Consider the following 26,557-nt stretch of genomic DNA (forward strand, 5'->3'; position numbering starts at 1 on the left):
CAGTAGCTACAAAAACTATATGGCACTGTTATTTCTTTTAGTGGTATTTGATCGCCTTTTTTTTTTTTTTTTTTTTTTGGACCATAAACAAACAATAGACCGACCATTTAACCGCTTTGCGCCTGCCCTATAGCCGAAAGACGGCTACAGAGCGGACGCCATCTGCCGGGAGGCCGTCCCTGGACGTCCTCCTGTTTACTTCCGCAATGCGCGCATCGGGGAAGTTCTGTGCTGGCCGTGTCCCTCGGACACAGCCAGTCACAGATCGCTGTAAACGGCCAATCACAGCGTCCGTTTACAGCGCGATCGGCCTATCCAATGAGAGATGATCTCATATGTAAACATATGAGATCATCTCTCAGCGCCGCTCTCCCTTCTCACACAGACAGCGTTTGAGAAGGGAGAGATGAATGGCTGCAGTGGCCGTAAGTGGGGGGGGGGGGGATGCCATCCTCCCCCCCCCCCTCCCCAGTGCCATCTGTCATCGGTGCCACGTATAGGTGTCATCATTGCCACATATCGGTGCCATCTGTCATCAGTGTCACGTGTCATTGTCCTGGTGCTCCAGGGCCTTCAAAAGTGTAATAGGTAGTCAACAAGTTAGATGTGTAATTTATGCTCCTAGAACACCTGATGGCGCTCCCTGCATGTTGGGCCTCTCTATGTGGCCAGGCTGTGAAAAAGTCCCACACATGTGGTATTGTAATACTCAGGAGGAGTGGCAGAATTTTTTTGGCGTGTCATTTGTGGTATACACATGCCATGTGAGAGAAATAACCTATTACAATGGCCATTTTGTGGGAAAAAAAATAAAAAATCTTAATTTTGCCAAGAATTGTGGGGAAAAAAATGACAACCTCAAAAAGCTCACAATGCCTCTTACTAAATACCTTGGAATGTCTACTTTCCAAAAAGGGGTCATTTGGGGGGTATTTGTACTTTCCTGACTTGTTCGGGTCGCAAGAAATAAGCCACCAGTACATCAGATGTGATCAATTTTGTGCGATTCGCACCACAGATTGTAGACTCTCTAACTTTCACAAAGACCAAATAATATCCACTAATTTGGGTTATTTTTTCCAAAGATATGTAGCAGTATAAATTGTGGCCAAAATTTATGAAGAAAAATTTATAATTTGCATAATTTTGTCACAGAAACAAAGAAATATGCGTTTTTTTTTGTTTTTTTTTCAAAATTTTCGGTCTCTTTTCATTTATAGCGCAAAAAAAAAAACTCCAGAGGTGATCAAATACCACCAAAAGAAAGCTCTATTTGTGGGGAAAAGGACAAAAAATTAATTTGGGTACAGTGTTGCATGACTGAGTAATTGTCATTCAAAGTGTGAGAGCAACGAAAGCTGAAAATTGGTCTGGGCAGGAGGGGGGTTTTAAGTGCCCAGTAAGCAAGTGGTTAAAAATAAATAAATTACTTCTAGAAAACAGTTTCAATAAAAAAAAACAGTAGGTGTAAATTGATTGGTTTGCACAAAAGTTAGTGTCTACAAATGTTTGTGTGTGCATGTATTTATATATATATATATATATATATATATATATATATATATATATATATATATATATATATATATATATATATATATATATATATAATATATTTTTTTTTGTAATGGCAGTGAACAGTGACTGCCATTTCTGCGGCGACAATCAAACTGCCACTAATACAGTGATCGGTGCTAAAAATATACACTGTCACTGTACTAATGACACTGGCTGGGTAGGGGTTAAACATCTAGGGCAATCAAAGGGTTAACTGTGTGCCTAACAGTGTTCTTGTGTTTCTTATTATGAGGTACTTCTATAGTCTTGTCAGGGTGGATGTGCACATCCCCCGCTGACAAGACACAGCTCTGCCTTTACATAGGCAAAGCTCTGTTCTGTTCTCACTGATCAGCAGGTTCCCGGCAGACATCCATTGGCTGGCACCTGCTGATTTGGCTTGTGCTGTGTCTAATCACAGCAGAAGTGGCGTGCGCCCCCCACCTGGAGGGGCTGGATCACATATTAGGTATGTGATCCAGCACAGGAGAGCCACTTTGCTGCCCTATAATTTCATTCTGTAGTTAAATTGGATGTCCAACAAACTTTTATATAGGTGTGGTGATTGGGTGTCCAGAAACAATTTTTGGCCATGTGGTATTTTTCTGATTTGAAAACACAACTACAAATGCTATTACAGCACACAGTGTAAAATGAGAGTATTTACTTTTAAAATTTGCTGTTTAAAGAAACTTCAGCCAGACTACTAAATAAGCAAATGAAATATGTAAACCGTTTTTACTTGGTAAATATATATTATTCAGTTCAGCAGCTCCTAGTCGTTGGCTTTGCATAACCAGGTGGGAGACGTTTTTCTTTGGTGCTGCGATGTTACCCGTTTGCCGATTGGATGATTGGTGACGGTAACACTGCTGTGAGAGAGGCTCTTCCTTTGCTTTCCTGATCTGTTAAGCTGCCTAAGCGGTGCCGGCTTTGGCTCTCCACACCCAAAATGCGTTACACTGACAGCAGAGTCTGACTCGGTGCAGAACCGCAGGCTATATTTCAAAATCTTTTGACCTTTTAACCCTTTTTCTCCCAGGGTGCTTTATGGGGGGTGTGTGTTTGTTTTTTTTGTTTTTTTTTTCCCTGTGTGTGTCTGTTGTCATATCCAGGTTTGTCCTATGCAAGTGCACATTACAGCAAGTTCTCCAGCACCCCCTCTGCACTTTAAAGAGGAGCTCCCCCTAAAAATGTAAGTTGGCAGCTACAAGTACAGTAGATGCTGCCTTTTAATAACACTTGCCTGTCCAGAGATGCAGCAATGTCCTCACCCAAGCTGATTTTTCAAGTGGCTTGTGTAGTAAGGAAAATTGTCAGTTTCTGACTGCGCATGTGCAAAGCACGTTGTGAACAGTCCCAGCCCCAGTCTTCTGGGATCTGAGATATGTCCCAGAAAGCTGTGGGGGGGGAGGGGATGAACCTCTGGCTCAGATCGCCGTGGCACATCTGACTGGAAGTGGGAGCGGACACCTGTCAAAACCAGATACTTGCTTCCCCCCCCCCCCCCCCCCCCCCAATTCCTAAAAAGTGGAAGGGGGAATGCAAACAAGCGGAGCGTCTCCTTTTGGGTGAAGTTCCACATTTAATACATAAGTGGAGAGGAATGCATTTAATTTATATGCCGGAGCTCAGCTTTCATTTAGGTGATTTGGTCTGTCATTTATTTACTTTTCTTTCTTGTAGGAACACGATGAGCCAATATTAAAACATTTGCAGGATGTGAAAGTCAAATTTTCAGGGCCAGGACAGCCGATGGTGAGTAGCAGTGTATTGTGTACAAGGAGGACAGCTCTGAGCACAGAGCCTATGATGATGCACACAGTGAGACATCCTTTTATGTTTCTCTTGTATCAGTGGCAGAAGTAGCATTTGCGTTTCGAAAATCCAATGCAAGAGTATAAAATCTCAGTCAGATTCACGTAGTGTTCCCCATTATTTAGCTTTTTCTGTATTTACATGCGTGTAATGGTTGAGCGTGAGTCATGGACTTCTCACCTGAAGTCTGACGGTGACTGCCTGACCGTGCATTCTCTGGGTCCCCACTCTTGAATGCACAGCCCATCAAATAACCAAGTCCTATAGGTAAATTGGAACTGAACCAAATCCATAAAAATCCCCTAGGATGTAACAGGTTAATGTATTTTCTAAAGGATATGTTCACCTTTTTGGAACATGTTGCATGTTCTAGCTCCTGCCTTCTCTCCCCCTAATCCCCCACCTGACAGCAGGCAGGGGATCTTCTCACCACACCTGCGGTCACAATTTTAACAACTTGCCTCCCAAGTCCATTTTGGCACTTCACTCCTACATGTAAAAATCATACCTTCTTTTATTTTTTATCAGAGATTCTAGGGAATAAAATGGCAGTTGTTGCAATTTTTTATGCCACTCGGTATTTGAGCAGCAATTTTTCACTTAGTTTTTTTTTTTTTCCCAAAAAAAAAAAAAAAAAGTTGTGAATAATAAAAAAACACAATATTTACTTCAATTTATTTTTGTATAATGTGAAAGATTATTACGCGGATTAAATAGATACCTAACATGTTACGCTTTTAAAATTGCGCACACTCGTGGAATGGCGCTGATCTTCACTACCAAAAAAAAATATAAAATCTCCATAGGCTACGCTTTAAAAAAAAAAATGTAAAGGTTACCAGTTTAGCGTTACAAAGGAGGTCTTGTGCTAGAATTATTGCTCTCTAACTTTTGTGATGATACTTCAATAGTGTGATTTGAATGTTTACATGTGCAGGCACGACTGACCTATGCGTTCGCTTCTGTGCGCGAGCATGCGGGGATGGGGCGCTTATTTTTTTTTTAGCACTTTTATTCTTATTACAAGAAATGTAAACATCCCTTGTAATAGGAATAGGACATGATGGCTCCTCCTCCTACCCTTGGGTGTCTAGGAGTCTAGAAGTTCCCACATCTCTCCTATGCTGGAAAGCCTGAGATAAAAAAAAAAAAAAACATCTCGGGCAGTGTTTACATCTTCCGGCGCCCGAAGTGACGTCGCTTGCAGCCTCCGAGGATCCTAAAGATGGCCGGGGACCATCTGGTCCTCTGTCGGCTCTATAGTAAACTTCTGCAGCCCCAGGTTCATTCTCCAGCTCGCTGATCGCACGGCAAGACTGGAGAAGCAAGGGGGGCTAGCTGAGCACTCACCTAGTTCACTTATTCTTTCTGCAATTCCGTAACTGCCTGCCCGGTATTGGAGGTTCAGGCATACGGTGTCTGCAGGACCCTGGCATTGCACTTATGATCTGCTGATCATGAGTGCAATGCTTTAGTCTCCAGTGTAAAAAAATAAATGCACATCTTTTTGCAGGGAAAAAATAATTTTTTTATAAAAGGTGAACTTATCCTTCCAAGGTTTTTTTTTTTTTTTTTTTTTTTTTTTGTCAATCTTCAGCTGCTAACCTTCTACATGGAAGGTGATCCTTCCATGTAGATTTTTGCTCAGGTGTTTCCTGTTGTGGGTTGACAACACCAATTGCTTTCCTGTGTTGTTACCCTGTTACATGAAACTGATAGGAAGTACAAGTAGCCGAGATGACAGACCTTGCACAAACATGGTTAACCATTGACCACTGGATGTTCAGCCAACTCCTGAGCAAAGTGCATGTAGCTTTTCTTTCTTTCTTTCTTTCTTTCTTTCTTTCTTTCTTTTTCTTTCTTTTTCTTTCTTTTTCTTTCTTTCTTTCTTTCTTTCTTTCTTTCTTTCTTTCTTTCTTTTTCTTTCTTTTTCTTTCTTTTTCTTTCTTTTTCTTTCTTTTTCTTTCTTTTTCTTTCTTTTTCTTTCTTTCTTTCTTTCTTTCTTTCTTTCTTTCTTTCTTTCTTTCTTTCTTTCTTTCTCTTTCTTTCTTTCTTTCTCTTTCTTTCTTTCTTTCTTTCTCTTTCTTTTTCTTTTCTTTCTCTTTCTTTTTCTTTTTCTTTCTCTTTCTCTTTCTCTTTCTTTTTCTTTCTTTCTTTTTCTTTCTTTTTCTTTCTTTCTTTTTCTTTCTTTCTTCCCTCCCTTGCAGATAAGCCGGTGATCTGCTTTTTTTTTTTTTTTTTTTTCCGCCTCACGCTGTCATTGGCTGACAGCTGATCACGTGGTAACTTGGTGATCACAGCACGTGCCCTGCAGAGGGCGCGTGCCAAGGGGAGGCCATCATAGGACTTGTTCCTGGAAATTCAGGTCCGCGCTGTGGCCGTTATTTGGCTATAGAGCGGACCTCAAGAGGTTAAACACACTGAGTACTTCTGCCTTACTTCCTGGTCAGACTGTAGGTCATGACACAGGAAGGTGTTGACCAGCTGACCTCATACACCATAGCATACACCCTGCATCATCTACCCTTAGCTGGTCAACTCCTTCCTGTGTCATGACCTACAGTCTGACCAGGAAGTAAGGCAGAAGTAATCGTGCAGTGTTTTTAAACTGCTACAAAGAGAGATGGGTAAGCAGGTGTAGAATTAATGGAAAGTTTTATTTTTGCAAAATAAGTACATTAATGCGACTTCACTTTTTTTTATTTCTTAAATTCCAGCCCCCCTATGTACCAAAGGTGAACTTGGCCTTTTAATTCTTGGAACACTTTGGTCAAGAGATGGCTCCATGCTGATATGGCAATGGTATCATCTAAATCTTGTTATAGGCAAGCCTGTACAGTTATAATAATTTTTAAGATTAAGTGTTCAGATTCTTGCATAAGCCCAGCTGTGACTGATTCTTTTAATTGCACTATACCTTACTTTTCCCATATAAATGTACTAATGATTATGCTGTGAGGGTTTCATTACCATTAACCTTTTAACTTCCCTTATTTCAGTCTTTCACATTAGAGTTCCACTTTGGGCCCAATGAGTATTTCAGTAATCAGGTCCTGACAAAAACCTACAAAATGAAATCTGAGCCGGACTCTACTGACCCATTCTCCTTTGAGGGACCTGAAATCATAGACTGTGAAGGGTAAGGATGTTTCTATTTGTGCGTCTGAGTACTGTATTCCATTCTTAAAACTCCTGTCTGTTCAGTTTTAACCACTTCTCATACGGGCCAATTCTGGCACTTCGCTCCTACATGTAAAAAAATCTTCATCGTTTTTTGCTTTCTAGAAAATTACTTCGAACCCCAAACATTATATATGGGGGTTTTTTTTTTCGTTTTTGTTTTAAGCAGAGACCCTAGGGAATAAAATGGCGCTCATGACAACTTTTTATGTCACACCGTATTTGCGCAGCCTTTTTGGGTGTTCCCCCCCCCCCCCCCCCCCAATTAATTAATAAAAAACGCAAACCATAAAGTTAGTCCAATTTTTTTATTTTTTTTGTATGTGAAAGATGTTACACCAAGTACATGGATGCCTAACATGTCATGCTGTGGAATGGCACCAAACTTTGGTACTTAAAAATCTCCATAGGTGATGCTTTTAATTTTTTGTTACAGGTTTAGAGTTTCAGAGGGGGTCTTGGGCTCGAATTATTGCTCTTGCTCTAATGCACACAGCGAAACCTCACGTGTGATTTGAACTGTGTTTACATATGTGGGCGCTACTTTTGTATACATTTTTGCTTATGTGCATGGGGGCAGGGGGGCTTTAAAAAAAATAAAAATAACACACTTTAAAAAAAAAAAAAAAAAAAAAGTGATAACTTTTTTTTATTTCTATTACAAGGAATGTAAACCTCCCTTGTAATCCTAATAGTGCGTGAGAGGTGCTCTTTATGGAGATATCTGGGGTCAGTAAGACCCCACACCTCTCTTCCAGGCTGGAAAGGCTGAGAGCGTCTCTCTGCCTTTCCAGCCACGTCCTTGGCTTTGTTTACATCTGCCAGCCCAGACTTGAGGTCTTTTCGTCATGCCTGGGCCTCCGAGGGTTCTAGAGATGACGGCAACTTTTTTTTTTTTTTTTTGTTCTCTGACTCGCCGATCGCAGGGGTGAGCCGGGAGAAGCTCCGGATGTCGGCGGGAAGGGATGTCCGCCCTCCGTTGCTTCTCCAAGCTTGACCCCTGCTGAACTGCTGCCATGATTGTTCTTGCGATGCACAGAATTGCCGGCTGAAAAAGATATCTGGATGATGCCTGTAGCTGAACCCATCATTCAGATATCCCCACTCAGAAACCAGGACATCATATGATGGCCTATGGTTGAGAAGTCGGCAGGAGGTTGACGTAGCGGCCCAATCATGTGATCGCTGTGATTGGCTGTCATAGTGATCACATGATCGGGATTCCATCCCACTGGCTCTTGATTGCAAACAGTTACCAGGAGTCAGCGTGCTGTGAGTGTGCTCCCAGCGCAGAACCTCCGAGCCCAATTGACACACCCCAATGATTGCTGGGGTTAAAGGGAGATCTTATTTTTATTGGAGTTTTACACAAATGCCTGGCTCATGCAAATACTTCTACGGCCACTAAACCCAGAATCCTATGTTTTGTCAGAATGTGTTTAGATTGACTGACTTTCATTTATGCTAACGTGAGCTTTAACATGTCATTTCAATGCAGTTTTTACTGAAATACCTGGTGATCCTGCCATTAAAGTCCTTGCTCAGGCACTTCCTGTTAATGGGTGACAACTCCCAGTTGTGCTTGTACACTGTTACCACATTACATGCTCCTCTGGAGACTACATGTTGCTGCACATTGTGTAGACGTGGTTCACCATTGCCGCTTTCAGGAAGCTGGTCCAGAGCAATACTTTGCATGTAGACCCAAAGTGGTGGCATGGGACTGGAGAAGATTAGCACTGCAATGAAACGCTGTGTGTCTGCCTCCGTTTCAGGGCCAAATTCAGGCAAAGATTCTGCCCTGATTTGTGTGAGAACAGGGAGGGACAGCATTGCTGTGCGATCCGCGGCCGGTTTAGGTCTGAATTGAGCCTTAGTCTGAAATACAGGGTTGTTTGTTCAATGTGTCATACAATAGCAATGTCTCACACCATATAGAATGTACATGTTGAAATTTGTAGGATCAGGCAGGTAAAAATATATTCTTTTGTTCACTATTGTTCCTTCCTGATAGGCAGGTGCTGGCACCATTGAGATCAATTTTTGAGTTTGAGCTGAGTTTGCAAGTTCTTGAAATGCTCCCAGTAGATCTTGCTTTAAGGATCGCTAGATTCTGCATGTCTGACCACCTTTAAACTCTATGGACAGCCCTACCCATTACTTTTACTGAAAGCTTATATTTTATGTTCTCTTAAAACAGGTGCACTATTGACTGGAAAAAGGGCAAAAATATCACAGTTAAAACAATAAAGAAGAAACAGAAGCACAAGGGACGAGGCACTGTGCGGACCATAACAAAACAAGTCCCCAACGAGTCCTTCTTTAACTTCTTCAGCCCTATCAAAGGTGAAGTTTTTCTCCCCCCCCCCCCCCCCCCCCCCCCCCATACATATCTGAGCCCAATTTTCATTCCATCCAGCTATATGCTTGAGAGCCAGAGGCTCTCTTGGCTTTATCCCTCTTCACTGACTCCAATACAGTCACAGCCAGGAAGAAGGGCAGGAAGAAGGGCGTGGGGCCTTATGGACAGAGCAGGGTTCCGGAGCAAGCATGCATGAGTGCCTCCATGGCGAGCAGCTTGCTATGGGGGGGGGGGAGGATCGGTGCTGCTCAGTATAACCTGTTTGTAAAGGCCGTTTTTAAATTAAAATAACCATTTTAATGTGCTGTGAACGCTTTGAAAAACTGTTTATTTTTTTATTTATTTTTTTTTTGCTAAATGCACACCTATTTTTAGGAGGAATTCAAGGCAAACTCTACACTTGTGCTTAGGCACATCTGACTATTCTAAAAGTTCCCTATAAGATCAAGCAAATCAGTCTTTGAATTCAGGTCCAGTTTAAGACCCCTTTCACACCACGCCGCCCATAGCGTCGGCGGTAAAACGCCACTATTTTTAGCGGTGATTCACCGCCGGATTTGCGGCTCATTTCGGCCACTAGCGGCGTTTTGCCGGCGGTATTACAGCGCTGCCCTATTGATTTCAATGGGGAACAGCGGTGGAGGAGCAGTAAACGCACCGCTCCAAAGAAGCTGCTGGCAGGACTTTTCCTGACGTCCTGCCAGCGCACCGCTGCAGTGTGAAAGCCCTACAGACAATGATGCAGCAGTTTTAGGGCGGATTGCTAACGCTGTAGCGCCTGCAAAATGCCCTTGGTGTGAAAGGGGTCTAAAAAGGAACGCATGAGAATTATGGCTTCTGCCATTGTATACGTGTGTGGTGTGTATTTATTTATTTTTTTTGGTCCTTAAATAACTGAAGCGCTGGCCCAGACCAAGTGTGTGTGTGTGTGTCCTCCTCCATTTTCCCAATCTTTTTTTTATAGGGGGTGTACATCTTCCGTATTTGTGACCCTTTATAAATGACAGCCCCCCGCATACTTTTAAAAAATGAGTCAGCCGTGTAGTTTCCACAGCTCTGTCCTGATTGCTTTTCATTGTTTCTGCTCCACAAATTTATTTCCTTGAGTCATTGTGGGGGGGGGGGGTTATTTATTTATTTTTATTATTCATATTTTTTTTTCTCTTTTCTTTTTCCTTTCTCTCAGCAGCCAGTGAAGGAGAGGAACTGGTGAGTAAATTACTTGCAATGTAATTGTTGTATTTCACATACAGGGAATGATCGCAAGTTCCTAAAACTTTCTGTTGGCTGAAGGAGAAAAGTTGTCAAATCCACTTAATGCATGTGCACCCAAATCCTCACAGATGTCCATTTCCTCACTAGACCTACAGCATCCTGAAAAAATTGGGGGGCGCGGCATTTCCTGCAAAAGGGTGGCAAACTGCATTTTAGCATTCTCCAGCAAGAGGAGACGGGAGCCATGCTGGAGGCAATCTACAGCATGCACTCATTTTTGTAACATAATTAATATATGATCCTTGCAAAAGAACATTGTTTATCAAGTTGTTATGGGTAAAGTTCTGCTTTAATGGTCTATGGCTGACAATGCCTCCTGAGGTGGATGTGGTGATGTGATGTCGCTGTATAGATCAGGCATTTTAACCCTAGAGGAACCCCAAAAATGTTCATGTCTCGAGGAACCCTTTACTAAAACCAAATCGTCAGGGCTCAATAGGAACAATGCTCCTTGTATCGGTGGTCAATAAGAAGAATGTCCCCCTAAAGTGGTGTTCAGATTGCCACCGTTAAAGACGGCTAAAAAGATATTGGGTGTCATGCTGTTGTCTTTGCTAAGTGGTGCTGAACCTTGAACTCTGCAGGCGTCATCAAATAGGTGGGTCATCAGCCACAGCTCAAGGAACCCCTAGCAACCTATGGAGGAACCCCAGGGTTCCATGGAACCCTGGTTGAGAATGGCTGGTATAGATGAATGGGGGACACGCATAAGAGGGCCGATTAATGCAGCAAATTTACTGCATAGCATTGTCAGCCTTCCAACAGAAGGGGATAACTGCAGCTTTGGAATGGTCAAATACTTGGAAATTATGGAATTATTAACTGTTTGTATTATGAAAGCCTGATCTTTTATTTTTGTACGTTATGCCAGGAGTTTCACTTTTATTAAGCCATTTGTGTTTCTCACTTTACAGGATGAAGAGATGGAAAACTCTCTAGCGGCTGATTTTGAGCTTGGTCACTTTTTCCGGGAAAGAATAGTCCCCCGAGCTGTTCTTTATTTTACCGGAGAAGCAATTGAGGATGAAGACAGTGTATGTCTATATGAAATATTCATATTCTTAGTCCCTATACAGGGAATTGCATTCTTATGGTAGAAAATGGCATACATATGGCATACATATATTGATTGGTGCTTAGCCTTATGGTGACTGAAGCCTTTTATTTTTTTGTGGACATTCTAAAAAAAAAAAAACATGGAACCATTTAGACCCCTTACGCTAGGGTGCTAAAATCAACGCTTGAAAAGCGCCTCTCAAGCCACCCCAATGTAAAAGCACTCTGGCTTTCACACTGCTTTTTTTTTCCCATCCTACACTGCGCTTGCAGGACGGGGAGAAAAACCCTGCAATCGCCATGTAGAGGAAATAAGAAAAAGATACAAGCCCAGAGGTCTCCTATATGAAATACTGGTTGCATTTCCTTGTCCAGCCGAATCTTCATATATGTGGACATGTTTGTTATTTTAAGGGGGGGGGGATACATTTGCAAACGCGTATGAATCATAATAATGGCCTGACAAGAAAAAATGAATTTTAGTTGATCTCTTATATTGGCGGTCAGTGTAAATGTCATCCCTTAAAATGGCAGTGGGTTTAGCTGTTACCCCCTTGCACTGTCAGTTGGTGTAGGCAAATCTGCCACTGTTATCTTATCAAGGACCCCCTAACAACTTCTAGAGGAATCTCTGAGTTCCATGGAACCCCTGGTTGGGAGAGACTGATGTAGACACTAGCAGGATGTGCTATGCATGGTGTAACCCTGTATTGACTGACTGCTCTCTTTTATTTTAGTTTGAAGAGGGTGAAGAAGGAGAGGAGGAGGTGAGTAGTGTGTGTTTTTTTTTTTTTTTTTTTTTTTTATGTATGGTGTGTTCTGTATCCTTTTGAGCATACTTTAGATCTAAAATGACCATGTACACCTAAAGGAAACGCACGCTTAAAAAGTTAGTCAGGTGGAGGCCATTGCTGGCCTCTAATTGGGAGAAGGAGAAAAAACTGTTTGAAGCCACTGGATTGAAATGATGGCCAATGACCCAGAACACATAGGGTGATCAGGGGTCTGGTATGTTTGTGGCAGGTCAGTGAAGCCAAAAACAACCAGGCATTTCAGGCCTTCCCAATATGGGTTCCTTGTAAATGCAGTTGTTCAACCCTGCCAACGGGCATTTCACTGTAGCTGAGTGCCACAAACCAAAAAAACGCTTTTTTATTTATTTTTTTAATATTCAAAGAAAACTCCCCCATCCATCCATCCATGTCTCCATGCTTTATTTTGTTGAGAACCATCATGACGGCGGCCCAGAACAAGAGCCGCACCGCTCCGCCTTCATTTGACAGTAGGCGGGCAGCAAGCAGTTAGAGATTCTTCAGTTGGGCTCCGTTCGTACTTTGGCGTTCCGGATTGGGTGCGGAATCGATGGGCATCTCGCAATTCTGTTGAATTTTACTGCTGTTTGTCAGGGGCAAATTTGCGCCATGATTGCCATCGAAAATAACGGGGATCGCGATTCTGGAACTGGTCTGAACGGAGCCTTAGAGCTGGAAACGGCAGGGCTTGTCCTTTTTAATAGTTATAAAAAAAAAACGACAGTGGATAAATTACCTGTCCTAGTTTTGAATATGTTTACATTTTCCATTGCATTCTAAATCTACCAGAGAGATTGGGAGCTCCTTGTATTCGCATCACTGGTGTAGACTTGTCAATCTGAGTGTAGAGCTCTCACCGCCTGAAATCTGTAAGTGAAATGGTCAGGTGGTAGAACTATCCAGCGTCCATGAAAAACTGAGCTTGGGAGGAGTTGCCCTTTAACTTCCTAGCTGCCTGCGGCAGATGTTATGCCATTTTTTTTTTATTCTTCATGCAAAGAGGGTGGTGGGGTGGAGGGCAAATGTAGCTGCTTTACTGTGTATATGGGAGAGAATAAGAAGTCTATTCAAAAGTCTGCAGGGGCGGTCTATTTAAAAGGCAACAGTATGCAGAAAGAACATTTGGATGGCACTTGGTCCTGCAGCGCCTAGTGGTAAAGAGTATCCCACATTTGTAGTAATGAGAGAAAAGCAGATAAGGCTGCACACAGGCAGTGCATTAAATTCTAAACCCTTCCAGATACCCAGTGAAGTGGCTGGCCCCAGGGGATACACAGAAATAAAACCAATCCTCCTACATAACTTGTACCTGTTTTATCTGCAGTCTTCTCTTCTCTACAACCCTTCAAAGTCCATAATCTATAAAGCTTGTTTTAACACTCTGCGTAGCTCAGTGAGGAGAGCTCTGATAGCTGATTGGATAAAAGTGACACACACACACAGTGCTGAGGCTGTCAATCACAGGCTTTGTGCTTGGAGGTCCCTCCCCTGCCACTGATTTTCTGTTGGTGTCAGAAAAACTTGTCAGAAGTGGTTCATGCTGATAGAGGAACAAAGTGTCAGACTGAAATGACACTTGGTGCTCTGGATTGAGACAAGTTGGTACACTATACAGGGATATGCTTTGTTTATGTTTAATGTCTGCTGGTTTGTGTCCAGTTTAAAGCTACCTTTTTAATGAAAAGAAACTGTAATACCCCCCCCGTCTCTGTTCATGGATAATGTTCAGTTCATGAGATTAAAAAAATAAACCTTTTCCTGTTTTTGTAGGAGATGGAAGGAGAAGAGGAGTGTGAGGAGGAAGATGACGATGAGCCAGGAAAGGTATTTTTTTTTATTTTTTTTTCTATTCTTTCAAGAACAAGGTTTTTTTTTTTTTTTTTTTTAAATACTCCATTTGAGTTGAGGATTTTGAAAATGCATTTTAGGCAGCCAGGTTTTTCTCATGTGTTGCATCTTCCATTGCTTCTGCCGAGCTAAAACAGAACTTAGCGGCCACAGGTCTTCGAAGTAGTTGTCGTCATTCACCCAATATGAACAACATATGGTACTTGCACATTTTATATCAAACTTGCCTCCATAGTTTTCTCTCCTCCCAGTGATGTGAGGTCCGGCCTCCCCACCCCCAATACTGCTACTTTTTTCTGCTGCTTCTTCTGGACCAGCATCTTCTCTCTTTGAACATTAGGTGGCCACTGATGATGTAATCCCTGTGAATGAGCGCTGAAGTTGCATTATCCAGGCACTCAGTTTTGAAGCATTTTTGACAAGGGAGCTGCCAAAACTGTTTATAGATGCTGGGTGTGAGCTGCACTGTGCATGCACTGCAGGCTGTGTACGACTTTGGGGGGAAAAAGTATCTTTTTCAAAACCAAAATTTATTTTTTTGGGCTAATGTTTCCCCAGGTAAAAAAAGTGTGTGTTTTTTTTTTTTTTTTTTTTTTTTTTTTTTTTTGTGCATTGCGCCCTCCCGATTAGATCACAGGTGCGCAGTGTTCAGCTTCTGCAGACTTGGACTCCTTTCACACAGGAGGCGTTTTTCTGGCGTTTTTAGCGCCTGAAAAAACATCTCCAAATGCTCCCCAGTATGAAAGCTCAAGTGCTGACACACTGGGGCACTGCGCTGGCAGGACGTTAAAGTCCTGCAAGCAGCATCTTTGGGATGCTTTAGGAGCGACGTATACACTGAAATCAATGTAGCATTTTCGCTTTGCGGGTGCTTTTAATCCTTTATTTACGGTACCTGCTAGCGCCTCTAAAACGACAAAGTACAGCTCAAACTAGTGGTGCTTTACCGCTAGTGGGGCCATGCTGCCAGTGTGAAAGGGCTCTTAGGATAGCTGCCTGCCCGTACCTAGTTACCTGAGAACAGGAAGATCCATGGACTATAGTTCCGCTCTTCCTCCATTGCCCCCCCCCCCCCCCACCCCACCACATTTGGAGTATATTTTTTTTGGGGGGGGTGGGAGACGGCACCTGGTTTTGACAGGTTCCCACCTCTGGCCGGTGCCACTGGAAGGTCTCATCCTCCACAACCAACCCCCCACAATCCCTGCCTGCAACCTTCTGGGACACGTGACTGGGGACCGTTCACAAAGCACACGAGGCCATTTAAAGCTGCAAGGAGTCACATCTGACTGCCCACAGTTTTTAAATGCCGGTGCCGAGGACCCGAAGTCTGGTGCAGAACCGGCCCGGGAGAGGACAGCGCTGGATACTTGGACATCTGAGAGTCTGTTTATTAAAAGTCAGTAGCCACAGGAGTGTAGAACTGACTGCAGTTCCTACTTGTTTTGTGTTTATATACACTCAATGTAATATGTTAGTTTACCATTCCTTAGATGTGGTGGTTGCATTTTTTTTTTTCATTTTTCACCTGGTAATCCTGCCAGTAGCACACTTCCTGTCCTGGGTTGACAACATGGATCAGCGATGTTGTCGCCTCGCTTTTGATTTGAACTACAAACACCTGCTCATCTTCTCATCTCGCATTACATAGGGCCGTATTCATTTTATAGTTTACACAGGATAGCTGGGAAAGCTGATAACACTGCTTAAAAATCTAATTTTGGGCTTTTTCTCCAAATTGCAATGTTATGAAGTTACTTTGATGTTCTGTACTACAGCACAGTTCTCACTTCTACTTGTTAGATTATTTTAAAACTCATGCATCCTGTTAAAGTTTGTTATTTTATTACACCTGTGACTCAATGTATAGTTGAAAGATTTTTATTTTTTTTGTCTCTGAGCTATATCTGCTGCTCTTGCTTTCATATGTTGTATACATGCTGTTCATTTTATCTTCACATTATTATTATTTTTTTCTTTAGCATGGTGGTGGGAAAACGAATTTTAAAGCCCAACTCAAGCTCTATATGTGGTGGGGAAGAGTTCTTTTCAGTTTTGGGAGGTTTTCACTCATGTCCTGTCCCTGTTATATTCCATGGACTGCAATACTGAGGAATATCCTCAGTAGGAACACTATAAGGCGCCCTCCCTACGCTATGGAGGAATAAAGTTTTGGCTGGAGTTGGGCTTTAACATTCCTAAAGATGCTGACAATGTGCATGCTAATCCATATATTTTTTTTTTCTTTAATTGACCAGAATCTTTCTTTTTCATGCCATGTTCACCTCAATTGATCTCTGCCATTTTATTTTTATTTTTTTCTGTTTAGGTGTAATTTTTTTTTCTAGTTTGTCATTCATACAATCCTAGGTAAGATGGAATTCCATTCATTCTCAGCCTTTCTCTCCCCTCCTCCTTCACTGATCACTCGTGCTTGTGTTAGGCCTTAGCAATAGGTATTCTCCATTTCATGTAGGCCAATTTCAAATTACACTAGATGGCCAATAGCTTGTGGAGACCTGACCATCACACCTATAATATGACCTGAAGTCTTCACATTCTTGACGTTGGGTGTTTCCAGTGTAGGGTACTCCATTTACATGAAGGTCAGGGTAATGTAACTCTGGCACAGAGTTACTCCCTTACATCAGAGTCTGCAGGATTCTCCCTTACAGTGCAAAGGGGAGTGCCGTGGATCACCATGTGAAGGCAATGCTGCAGCCTTTGTTGTAAAGAGGAATACTGATTTGTGGGGGGGGGGCAGCTCTGGTGACCAGAGCCACCAGAGGACACCTTTAAAATGGAATGCACAGCATTATCCTTTACATCAGAGTTCCTACTTGCATCAGGGTCTGCAACATTGCCCTTTACATCGGGGTCTGCAGAGTTCCAACTTGCATTTAAAACGGGAACTCTGATGTGGGGAGAATTCTGGTGACCACCTTCCGCAGAGTAACTGCACTAAGGTAAAGGGTGTTACCCCCAGACTGGCCTTGCAGCGCTGTCGCTGTCAGACGGTCCTCTCCTGGCTCCAGCTTGGTGGCTTGGGTTTCATTCCCCAGACCCCCCCCCCCCCCCCCGTAGACCCCTTTCTGGCAGCACTCCAGCTCTTGACTCCTCTGTAGGGCCCCCCCCCCAGACTGCAGATATGATGCAGGAGATGGTCCGAGACTGTGAACATACAAGAGATGGTCATGGTAATTATGAGCAAACTCACCGGACTATTAAGGTAACGCCACATTGCTGCAGCAGCCGCCAAACACTGGAGCCACACAGACTATTCCTGTGCAGACAGGACAGATGATCCTCCTTGCACTCCTCCGAGTCCTCCGTCCCCCTACAAACAGGAGAAGCCGACTGTCCACTTTGAGTGCCCTGCAGTGCATTCTGGTATAGTCTCTGCAGAGCACAGGCACCTCCCAGCCATTTCATGTGTGTGTGTGGTGTGGAGAACTACAACTCCTGTCATGCAATGTGGTGCTGGCTAGGACAGCACTGGAGCCTGCTATTGGTTGCGCCACTGATGAGGATGTTGCAGGCTGGAACTTCCATGGCTTTACCCCAATGTGCGCCGGTGATGTTCTGTCACGCTAATCTGACAGAACACCGGCCTGCTCACCCCGCCAGTCTGGGAACACCGACTGCAACTGGGGGACGTTCCCTTTCACTCCCACACACAAGTTAGGCGGCAGCGAGGCCCCTGTAAATGCGAGGCCTTAGGCGACCGCTTACTTTGCCTAAAAACAAGAAATGAGAAGAAAGGGGAAGAAATGGGGCTGGAGGACAACCAACCTCAGGGATTTTTAAACGGTACCCAGGTAAACTCAATCAGGTAAATACCCATATAAATTAAAATACTTTTTTATTAACAAAATAAAGAATACAATTTTTAAAGTGGTTGTAAACCCTTACAAACCACTTTGACCTACAGGTAAGCCTAAATTATCTCCTAAACCTATACGGTTTAGGAGATATTTGCCTGAAGACAGGCACCGCTGTCTACGGCGCATGCGCCGTAGACAGCGACGCGCAGGCGCACTGAGCGCGGCATTTCCAACAATGGATCTGCCGCGTGTGTCGGCTCCCGTGCGCATGCGCGGGAGTGACGTCATCGCGGCTCCGCCGAATGACAGCGGCGGAGCTGCGAGACGCCACCAGCAAGATGGATGCGGCGGACTACAGGGGACAGCGGCGACTTTGCTGGCTCCTGTGTCAGGTAAGTGACACATAATGGACTACTATGCGATGCGATGCATAGTAGTCCATTATGCTTTGCCTTTGCAGGGAATGAAAGAGGAAGTAAACCCATCAGGGTTTACTTCCTCTTTAAGCACAGAGCGAAATTGACATCAAGTTATAGATATTCAGTCATCAGATATATACAGGAAAGGTGTAACCTCTTATGATCGTAGGATTTATAAGTCCTACATATAGAGTATTGCTGCTGTTTTCTACATGTTTCGCTCTTGTGAGCTTCATCAGGACACTGCAGCTTGCATTAAAAACTAAGAAAAATAGAATAAAGATCAAAATAATTTTATGTAAGAAAAATTGGTAATGTATAGAAACATATATATGGGTATGGTACATACATGAAAACGTACATAAACATTGAAACAGGAGGACATTGAACAAAAATGATGTAAATCGGTAATAATTACAAAGTTGAAATACACAGGCAGATAATATCTCACCAAAGTAAACTTTGCCTAATACTTTGCCTAATTAGAGAGCCACCTCCTGGAACTTGCACAGAGTCCTGAACTCAACTCTATTGAACACCTTTTGAGATTAAGTGGAACACTGGTTGTGAGTCAGATCATCCCCCCTCAAGCATCAGTACATGACCTCCAGAAATGCTCTTTAGGCTGAATGGTCACAAATTCCCACAGACACCCTCCAAAATCTTGTGGCAAGCCTTCCTGAGCTGATGACCCAAAATGGAGGGAGACCTGTTCATGCCCATGCTTTTTGGTAAAGAATGTACAGTAAGCGCCTATCGCTGTGATGGTCAGCTGTCCACAAGCGTAGGGTCCATCAGTCTGTATCCACAATTCAATGGCCATATAGTGTCTCTCTCCATTTTTAGTTCTGCCATTTTTCACTTGCTCTCTGTGGCTTTTTTTTATTTTAATATAATTTGTAGTGATGTAAATTCTTTCCAAGAAATGCTTAGGTGCCAAGAAATCTGTAAAGTAGTGCATGCAATCCCATTATCATGCTGTGCTACTTGGCAGCATGCCGAAAGGAGGATGACAAATTTTCTCAGCCCCAAAATTGTATTCGCTCCAAGCCATTGCCTATTCTTGCCACCCGGGACTTTTCGCTGCCAGACCAATCTGTTGCATGGGGGTAAATGCTCTTCGATCGGGATTCCCTTCTCCGTGCTCAGCTGGCATACTCTTGTTTGAATGGCTTGACTTTGAAAATCCTTCTTAGCCACGGCAGAGCAGCTGATTTGCAAAATCGCTTCCTGAAACCCTAATGGGTGGTGGTTATGGTCTGCTTGCACATTTTTTAAATGTTTTGTGTTTAGAGTTCAGCAGGAAAAACGTGACGTCCTCTAATGGTAGGTCCATGATGAATTCTTATGCTGCGTACACACGAGCAAATTGTCCGGCGTACTTAGTCCGGCGGACTTTCTACCGAATGGACTTGGCCACACACGGACACACAAAGTCCGGCGATTGCTAGCGCGATGTCGTACAGCACGTACGACGGGACTAGAAAAAGGAAGTTCAGTAGCCAATAGCTTCCTTTTTTTCGTACTTGCTTCTGAGCATGCGTCAGTCTTAGTCAGCTGGACTAGCATACTCACGAACGTATTGTCCGCTGAAACCCAAGTCCGGTGGAAAGATTGGAGTGCAAAACTACTTTCTAAGTCCTCCAGACTTTACGCTGGAAAAGTCAGCTGAAGCCCACACACGATCGAGTTGTCCGCTGAAATGCGTTTCGGCGGACTAAGTACGCCGGACAATTCGCTCGTGTGTACGCGGCATTACAGATCTCCAAACACTGCATTTGTCACATCCTTTTGTGTCCCAATCTTTATTTTATCCCTTTAATGATTTTATATCGTGTTCAGCTCATGGAATATCACCGTGGCATTATCAGAAGGTTGTTGAATTGTTTTAAACAGTTTGATCTGCAACTGTCGTGCTGCACATGTGATCAGTTATAACTCCAACCGTTTGATGGTTTGACAGTTTTGGTTGAGAGCACAACTAATGTAATGCCCCATACACACGGTCGGACATTCCGACAACAAAACCCATTGGATTTTTTTCCGACGGATTTTGGCCCGAAATTGTCTTGCTTGCGCGCTCGCGCACACACACGGTCACACAAAGTTGTCAGAAAATCCGATCGTTCAGAACGTGGTCACGTAGAACACGGCTACTGCCCTCTTTTATAGTCCCGTTGTACAACAGCTTTCGTCTCGTAATTTATTCTGCGTGGCACTTTGTCCGTCGGAATTGTCTACACACGATTGGAAATTTTAAACGATTGGACTTTGTTGCCGGATAATTTTAGATCCTGTTCTCAAACTTTGTGTGTTGGAAATTTCCGACAGAAAAAGTCAGATGGAGCCCACACATGATCGGATTTTCCGACCAAGATACGATCGCATGTTTTTCGTCGGAAAGTCCGACCGTGCGTACAGGGCATTACAGTTAAATTCCTGGCTTTCCCAGGAATGTAACTGTTAAATAAATGGGTTTAGTTCCATTTTAAAGCAGAGTTCTGCACCCCCCCCCCCCCCTAAATATTAGGACCCTTACCTGTCCAGGGATCAGCGATGTCGGCACCCTGGCCTATTTACGGATTGGCTCTCTGGTGCTGCCATTCATGGTAAGGGAAACCGGCAGTGAAGCCTTTCGGCTTCACAGCTGGTTCCCTACTGCACATGCGCTGCACCTTCTAACTGGCGGGGGGCAACTTCGGAGGGATGTCGCCATGGAGCAGTCTCCCGGAAGTGGTCACAGGTACCTGTCAAACACGTACCCCCCCCCCCCCCCCCCTTTGCAGGTAGTGAGTAAGCAGATAAGCGGAGCTTCCACTTTTGGGTGGAACTCTACTTTAAGGAGGATGTTCTGGCCCCTCGGAATGTGATTCTTTGCTGTCCCTGGTTGAATTATTAAAAAGAAGAAAAACTTTGGACTCCTGAGACGTTTGTTTGCCACTCGAACTGGTTCGTGTACATGTGGATTTCTCAATCTGGGTTACGTGGCTTTTTCAGGGCTTCCCCATGCTTTCTCTTCTGCATTAAAGATCGCATTTCATAGTAGTCCATTATGTGTCGCTTACCTGACACAGGAGCCAGCAATGTCACCGCTGTCCCCTGTAGTCTGGAGCATCCATCTTCTCGGTGGGTCTCGCTGCTCCGCCGCTGTCATTCGACGAAGCTGAGATGACGTCACTCCCGCGCATGCGCACGGGAGCCGACACTCGCGGCATATCGCCATTGGCGGCGCGCTTAGTGCGCATGCGCCGTAGACAGCGGTGCCTGTATTTTGGAAAATATCTCCTAAACCGTGTAGGTTTAGGAGATATTTCTTGGACCTACAGGTAAGCCTTAATCTAGGCTTACCTGTAGGTCAAAGTAGTTTGTAAGGGTTTACAACCACTTTAAAGCTAATTGCCTGCCTGCCCTTGTGGAAAGTGGTCCAGTGATCGAGACCCAGAAGCCGCCTTCCTGAAGAGGTCAGTGGCCGGGCGGGGAGCTCAGGGACGCCGCATCGCTGGAGCTGAGGAGTTTTCTTCTGCTTTAACACACTGAGGAGTGACTGTTCACCATTTTTGAAATTTTGACTTTTGCATCCAGCTCCACGTTTTTTACCTCTTTTGTAGATTCAGGAACACAAAATGGAAAAATATTTTAATCTGTTTAGATGCTAGAAAACGTATTTAATACCATTTGAATGCCCAGAGTTCCCTATCCAAACTCTGGGACAGAGCTTTTGAACAATGTGGGATTCAAAAAACAGTTTTACTTCACTTTTTTTTTTTTCCCACACAGAAAGAAGCAGCTCAGCCTACAGAGTGTAAACAGCAGTGATGGCGACAAGATGGCGGATACTTCGCTAGAACGAAATCTTTCCAAATCTTCAGGATTCTACTGTGCTGCAGAAAATTTTAAGTCAAAGCTCAATATATATATATATATATATATATTTTTTTTTTTCTTTATTATTGCATGACTTATTTCCGCTCCCCCACTTTTTTTTATTTATTTTTTATTTTATGTTTTCCTCCCTTTTTTATTGTATTTTTTTCATACTCACTCCTAAGCTGTATTAGAATTTTCTGATCTTGTTGGGTACTGCTAGAATGGAAGCACAGCCGAAGTCCACACACTGTATTTCATTTTTTTCTTTTCTTTTTTTTTTTTTTTTTTTTATTCCCGGTTTTTGTTAAGAAAAAATGTTTGTTTTTCTTTTTTTTTTCTTTACATTATTGCTTTATTCTCTAAGAACTAACCAAAATGGGTGGAAAAAAATACAAAAAAAGCCCCATTGCCCAAATAGCGTGATGTCAGCCATTTTGTGCCATGACTCGTGGCGGGTGTCTGGAGCGAGCGCCGTCACCGAGCTCTGTGATGTCACTAGCTCCTGAAGGACTGATGGCTAGAATGTGGTTTGAGACAGAAAACCGCTAGGCGCTCCTCCCGCTGGTTTAACGCATTTGGGTCTGCGTTGCAAATATACGTGTCGGAAATGACAATTTATATGCAGTGAAACGCTTAATTATACACACATTCTACTTATTTAACGTGTACAGAGTATTTAAAGATGCAATAAAAAGTAAATTAAAATAAAAACTGAGCTTAAAGCTGGAATACGTTTTTAGTTAACTGTTACTTGTGGGAAAATGTTATATTCAGGTGTCAAAATGGCTTTACAAAAAAAAGGGTTGAAGTAAATGTGGCATCACAAAAAAAAGTACTATAAGGTGGAGGTACATAGACTTAAAGAGAACCTTTTTAAGCAGTAGGTATGGTTTTTCAACGTTTAAGGACAGTCGTCATAGGGTACCTGCCTTAAATTTTGTTAGCTGTGCACCTCTGTGATACTAAAGCAGGCCATACATAGCCAGTTCAGCAGGGGCCACAGTAATCGTGTTCTACCGGCTGGGAATGCGTCCTACGCCCCCCTGCTGACAGAACACAATAGAGCTGTATGCAGGAGCAATTCCCCCATCAACCCTGACTTTGTTGTTGGGGGGGAATCGATTTTTTTTTTTTTTTTTTTTTTTTTTTTTTCCCCCAGTCCACCCATGGTGGAAGGCAAAAAAGGTCTAGTCCTCTTTGGACTGCTTTAAAGAGGAGCTCCCCCCCCCCCCCCCAAATATGAAGTCAGTAGCTACATATACTGTAGCTGCTGACTTTTAATATAAGGACACTTGCTGTCTAAGGATCCAGCACCGTCCTCAACCGAGCCAATTCTTCAATCTGCTTCCTGTCCAGGCATCGGCATCTTGACTAAGGGGAGACTGGCAGTGAAGTCTTGTGGCTTTGCAACCAGGTGCCTACTGTGCTTTGTGAATTGTCCTGTAGTCTTCTGGGACCTGTGATGTGTCCCAGAAGGCTGCAGTGGAAGGACTGGGGGGGGGGAAGGGGGCTGAACTTCCGGTCAGATCGCTGCAGCTATCCGAGCAGAAGTGGGAGCAGGTACCTGTAAAAACCAGGTTCCCACTTGAGGACTGCCCCCCCCAAGAGTGCCATATGTGGCAGAGAAAAGGGGGTGTGTGATTATGTAAATAAGCTGAATGTCCCCTTTTGGGTAAAGTTCCTTTTTTTTTTTTTTTTTTTTTTTTTTTTTTTTTTAGGTCTCTGCTTCCTCACCTCTGGTTATGAGCTAGGGGCTAACCTCACGTTCTTCCAGTCCAATGAGAGCACCTCAGGCTACTAAAGGCACTCTTTGGACATTGGGGTTGGCAGGCTCCCAGCACAGAGCTTAAGTCAAGGAAGTCAAATCCTTGGCAGCAAAGTGGATTTGGGGTCTCATGTGAGGCTCTTCTGGCTAGCAGGTACTTTGTGATCATTGATCTTTTAGGTAGCATATTTAAAGAAGTTGTAAACCTCAGGAAGAGAAAACAAACCCTGCAAGACAAAGGCATAACCTAGTATGCATCGTATACTGGCTCATTATGAAATGCTCACCTTAGAACAATGCCCTGGATCGGCGTCAGCCCTCTCAGTACAGTGCAGACATCTTCCACTGGAGTTACTTCCGGGGTCGCGGCTCCCGCGTTGTGATTGGCCGGAAGCTGTAATGTCACTCCCGTGCATGCACGTGGGAACCGCCTGTCACGACTCCTCCTGAAGAAACCCCACCAGCTGCCCGTTTCTTCATTGAGCATGCACTGTTGACAGCCGCACATATACTAAATATTTGCGGTTTAGGAGATATTTAAGGTACCTACAGGTAAGCCTTGTTATAGGCTTACCTGTAGTTAAAAGTGGTGTAACGGGGTTTATAACCACTTTAATTTTTAACATTTCAGATGACCTTGCGTGCTTTACACCAGCGCTTTAAAGCTTATCCCAGACCATTTATTGATGACTGCCCCAAAATAAACCAGAAAGTGGTGTGCATGGGCCATTGTTGAACAATAGGATGGACCCTTGTATTGCAGCACTCCTGAAAGCATTGGTTTAATTCACCAGCCAGAATCGCCCTTTGTGTCTCTGGGCTTGGTGGTGGTCTCAATGGACAACCTAAAAAAGCAAATCCTTTCTTTCCATTATAAAGTTTAAAGGGCAAGTCCAAGAACATTAATATCTGCATGATGCAGGAGATTGTTGTAGTATTAATTCCATGTCCAACCTCATGGCCTAACCCAGAGCATCTCCTAATGTCCTTGGGGGAGAGATTCACCAACATTGGAGTCAGTACAAGGCAACACAGAAGGGTTTGGTTAGGATTGGATTGGGGTCTGAGGGACTTGGGTTAGAGCAGACTTTTTTCTTTTACCCTGGATGAACCCCTAAAACTTTCAGGTCTTGTAATGCTAAAATCAATTGGGGGTCTATGGGGGGGGGGGGGGAACAATTAATTGGGGGTCTATGCCCCTTACACCTGGCGGTCAGTAGTAACTGTGCCTCCCAGACAGCGGTGGGCTAAAAAGACATTTGAGTCAGCCCTAGCGCTATGCAGGCATCAGCGGGGGGGGGGGGGGGGCCATCAAAGTCCCAACTTTCAATGGCCAGTGTATCAAATTCCAGTCAAGCCAGAAAGGAAACCAGAGGTCATAGAGTGGTCAGATCCTGCAGCTTCCAGGGGGCCTGGGATGATCCAGAGCAGTTCAAAAGACAAGACCGGAGTGCAGGATCCACACTAGAATAAAACCCACCAGTTATTAACAGTAGCACACTTGCAGTTGAAATTCTTGTAGATCAGCATGGGAAGTAGAGGGCACCCGGCTGAAAGCATATCAAGGCTGCGATGAAGTGGCGGCAGCTCCTGACAGGCACCCTAGGGACCCGTTCTGACAGCTGTTAAGTCTGCCAATAGACAGTCTTCCACTGCTACCTACTGCCTCGTAGTAACCGCTACGTGCGGGGGGTCATAGTACCTCTATGTGCGGGGGGGTTGGAATGCGTTTTAAAGAACAACCCCCCCCCCCTCCTTTTTTTTTTTTTTTCTCAAAGCACATCCTTCGAAGAGCATTTAAAAAAAAAATTATAATAATTGAGAAGGGGTTGTCCTTTGAAATGCCCCACTTCCCCACCCCTGGACTTAGAGGTTGCCACGAGGCAGTAGGTAGCAGCGGAGAACGCTGTCTGTTGGACTTTTGACAGCTGTCAGAGCAGGCCCCTGTGATGCCGGCCAGGAGAGATCGGGAGCTGCCGCCACTTCATTACAGCCTTGTTATGCTTTCATCCTGGTGTCCTCTACTTCCCATGCTGATCTGCAAGAATTTTACCTGTAAGTGTGCTACTGTTAATGGTTGCTTTTATTCTAGTGTCGATCTCGCGCTCCCGTCTTGTGTTTTTTTGCGTTGCACTGGATCATCCTGAAACGCTTTCTGGAAGCAGCAAGATCTTGCAACTCCATGACCTTTTGGCTTCCCTTCTGGCATGACTAGAATTTGATGCCATTGCCCCTGGATATTAAAAGCTGGGACTTGTAGTGTGTTGCGGTGGATTGTGTATTTTTATCTGAATTGGGGGGGGGGGGGGGGGGTGGTGTCAGCCACAATTTTATGAAATCCTAGTAGATTTCTGGTTGAGAATGGGTGAAGTAGGGAACTGTAGGTTTATTGGTGTCGTTATAGCAATTGGGCTGCTCCAAAACAAGGGTTTGGCCTCTACCTACTGATGGATCATGCGTGAGTGCAGGTTTTAGAAGTGTGCCAAAAAGTGGTATTGATGTGGTAGTTAGGTGCAAATGATTATTAGAGTGCTAGCCAGTGTGGTTGGGGGGGTAGGAGAATCTTTCTTCATTCAGGGTTTGAATGTAGAAGAAAAGAACTGGCAGTGCAAAGTATAAGCCCAGAACACATTTGGTTATCTTATAGCAAACGGTGATCATTTGCCTTGTGCTTGGAAGTGTAGAAGAGAAAGTCCCCCCCCCCAAAAAAAGCAGGTGGGTGCACAAGTGCCAAAAACCCATTTAATCTCTGGGTCTGCAATCCATACATTTTA

The 26,557-nt window shown here is 43.8% G+C and overlaps 1 protein-coding gene across 3 annotated transcripts in view; it reads left to right on the top strand.

The window, feature by feature from the left end:
• NAP1L4 (nucleosome assembly protein 1 like 4) overlaps positions 1-22,747 on the top strand; it is a 56,653-nt gene extending 33,906 nt beyond the window's left edge. Inside the window, exons 7-14 of one of the 3 annotated variants that reach the window (XM_077453503.1) lie at positions 3,244-3,315; positions 6,375-6,514; positions 8,756-8,901; positions 10,104-10,126; positions 11,107-11,226; positions 11,986-12,015; positions 13,831-13,884; positions 21,929-22,747. In XM_077453503.1, the coding sequence (XP_077309629.1) occupies positions 3,244-3,315; positions 6,375-6,514; positions 8,756-8,901; positions 10,104-10,126; positions 11,107-11,226; positions 11,986-12,015; positions 13,831-13,884; positions 21,929-21,967 (624 nt within the window). In that variant the 3' untranslated portion in view covers positions 21,968-22,747. Of the gene's footprint in view, positions 1-3,243; positions 3,316-6,374; positions 6,515-8,755; positions 8,902-10,103; positions 10,127-11,106; positions 11,227-11,985; positions 12,016-13,830; positions 13,885-16,237; positions 16,279-21,928 lie in introns of those variants that run through there. The other 2 variants (XM_077453505.1, XM_077453504.1) reach the window with 2 other exon arrangements.
• Positions 22,748-26,557: the final 3,810 nt, after the last annotated feature.

This window comes from Lithobates pipiens, unplaced genomic scaffold, assembly GCF_037356315.1.
Source record: "Lithobates pipiens isolate NorthernLeopardFrog02 unplaced genomic scaffold, aLitPip1_a1.2 Scaffold_24, whole genome shotgun sequence".
Lineage (NCBI taxonomy): Eukaryota > Metazoa > Chordata > Amphibia > Anura > Ranidae > Lithobates > Lithobates pipiens.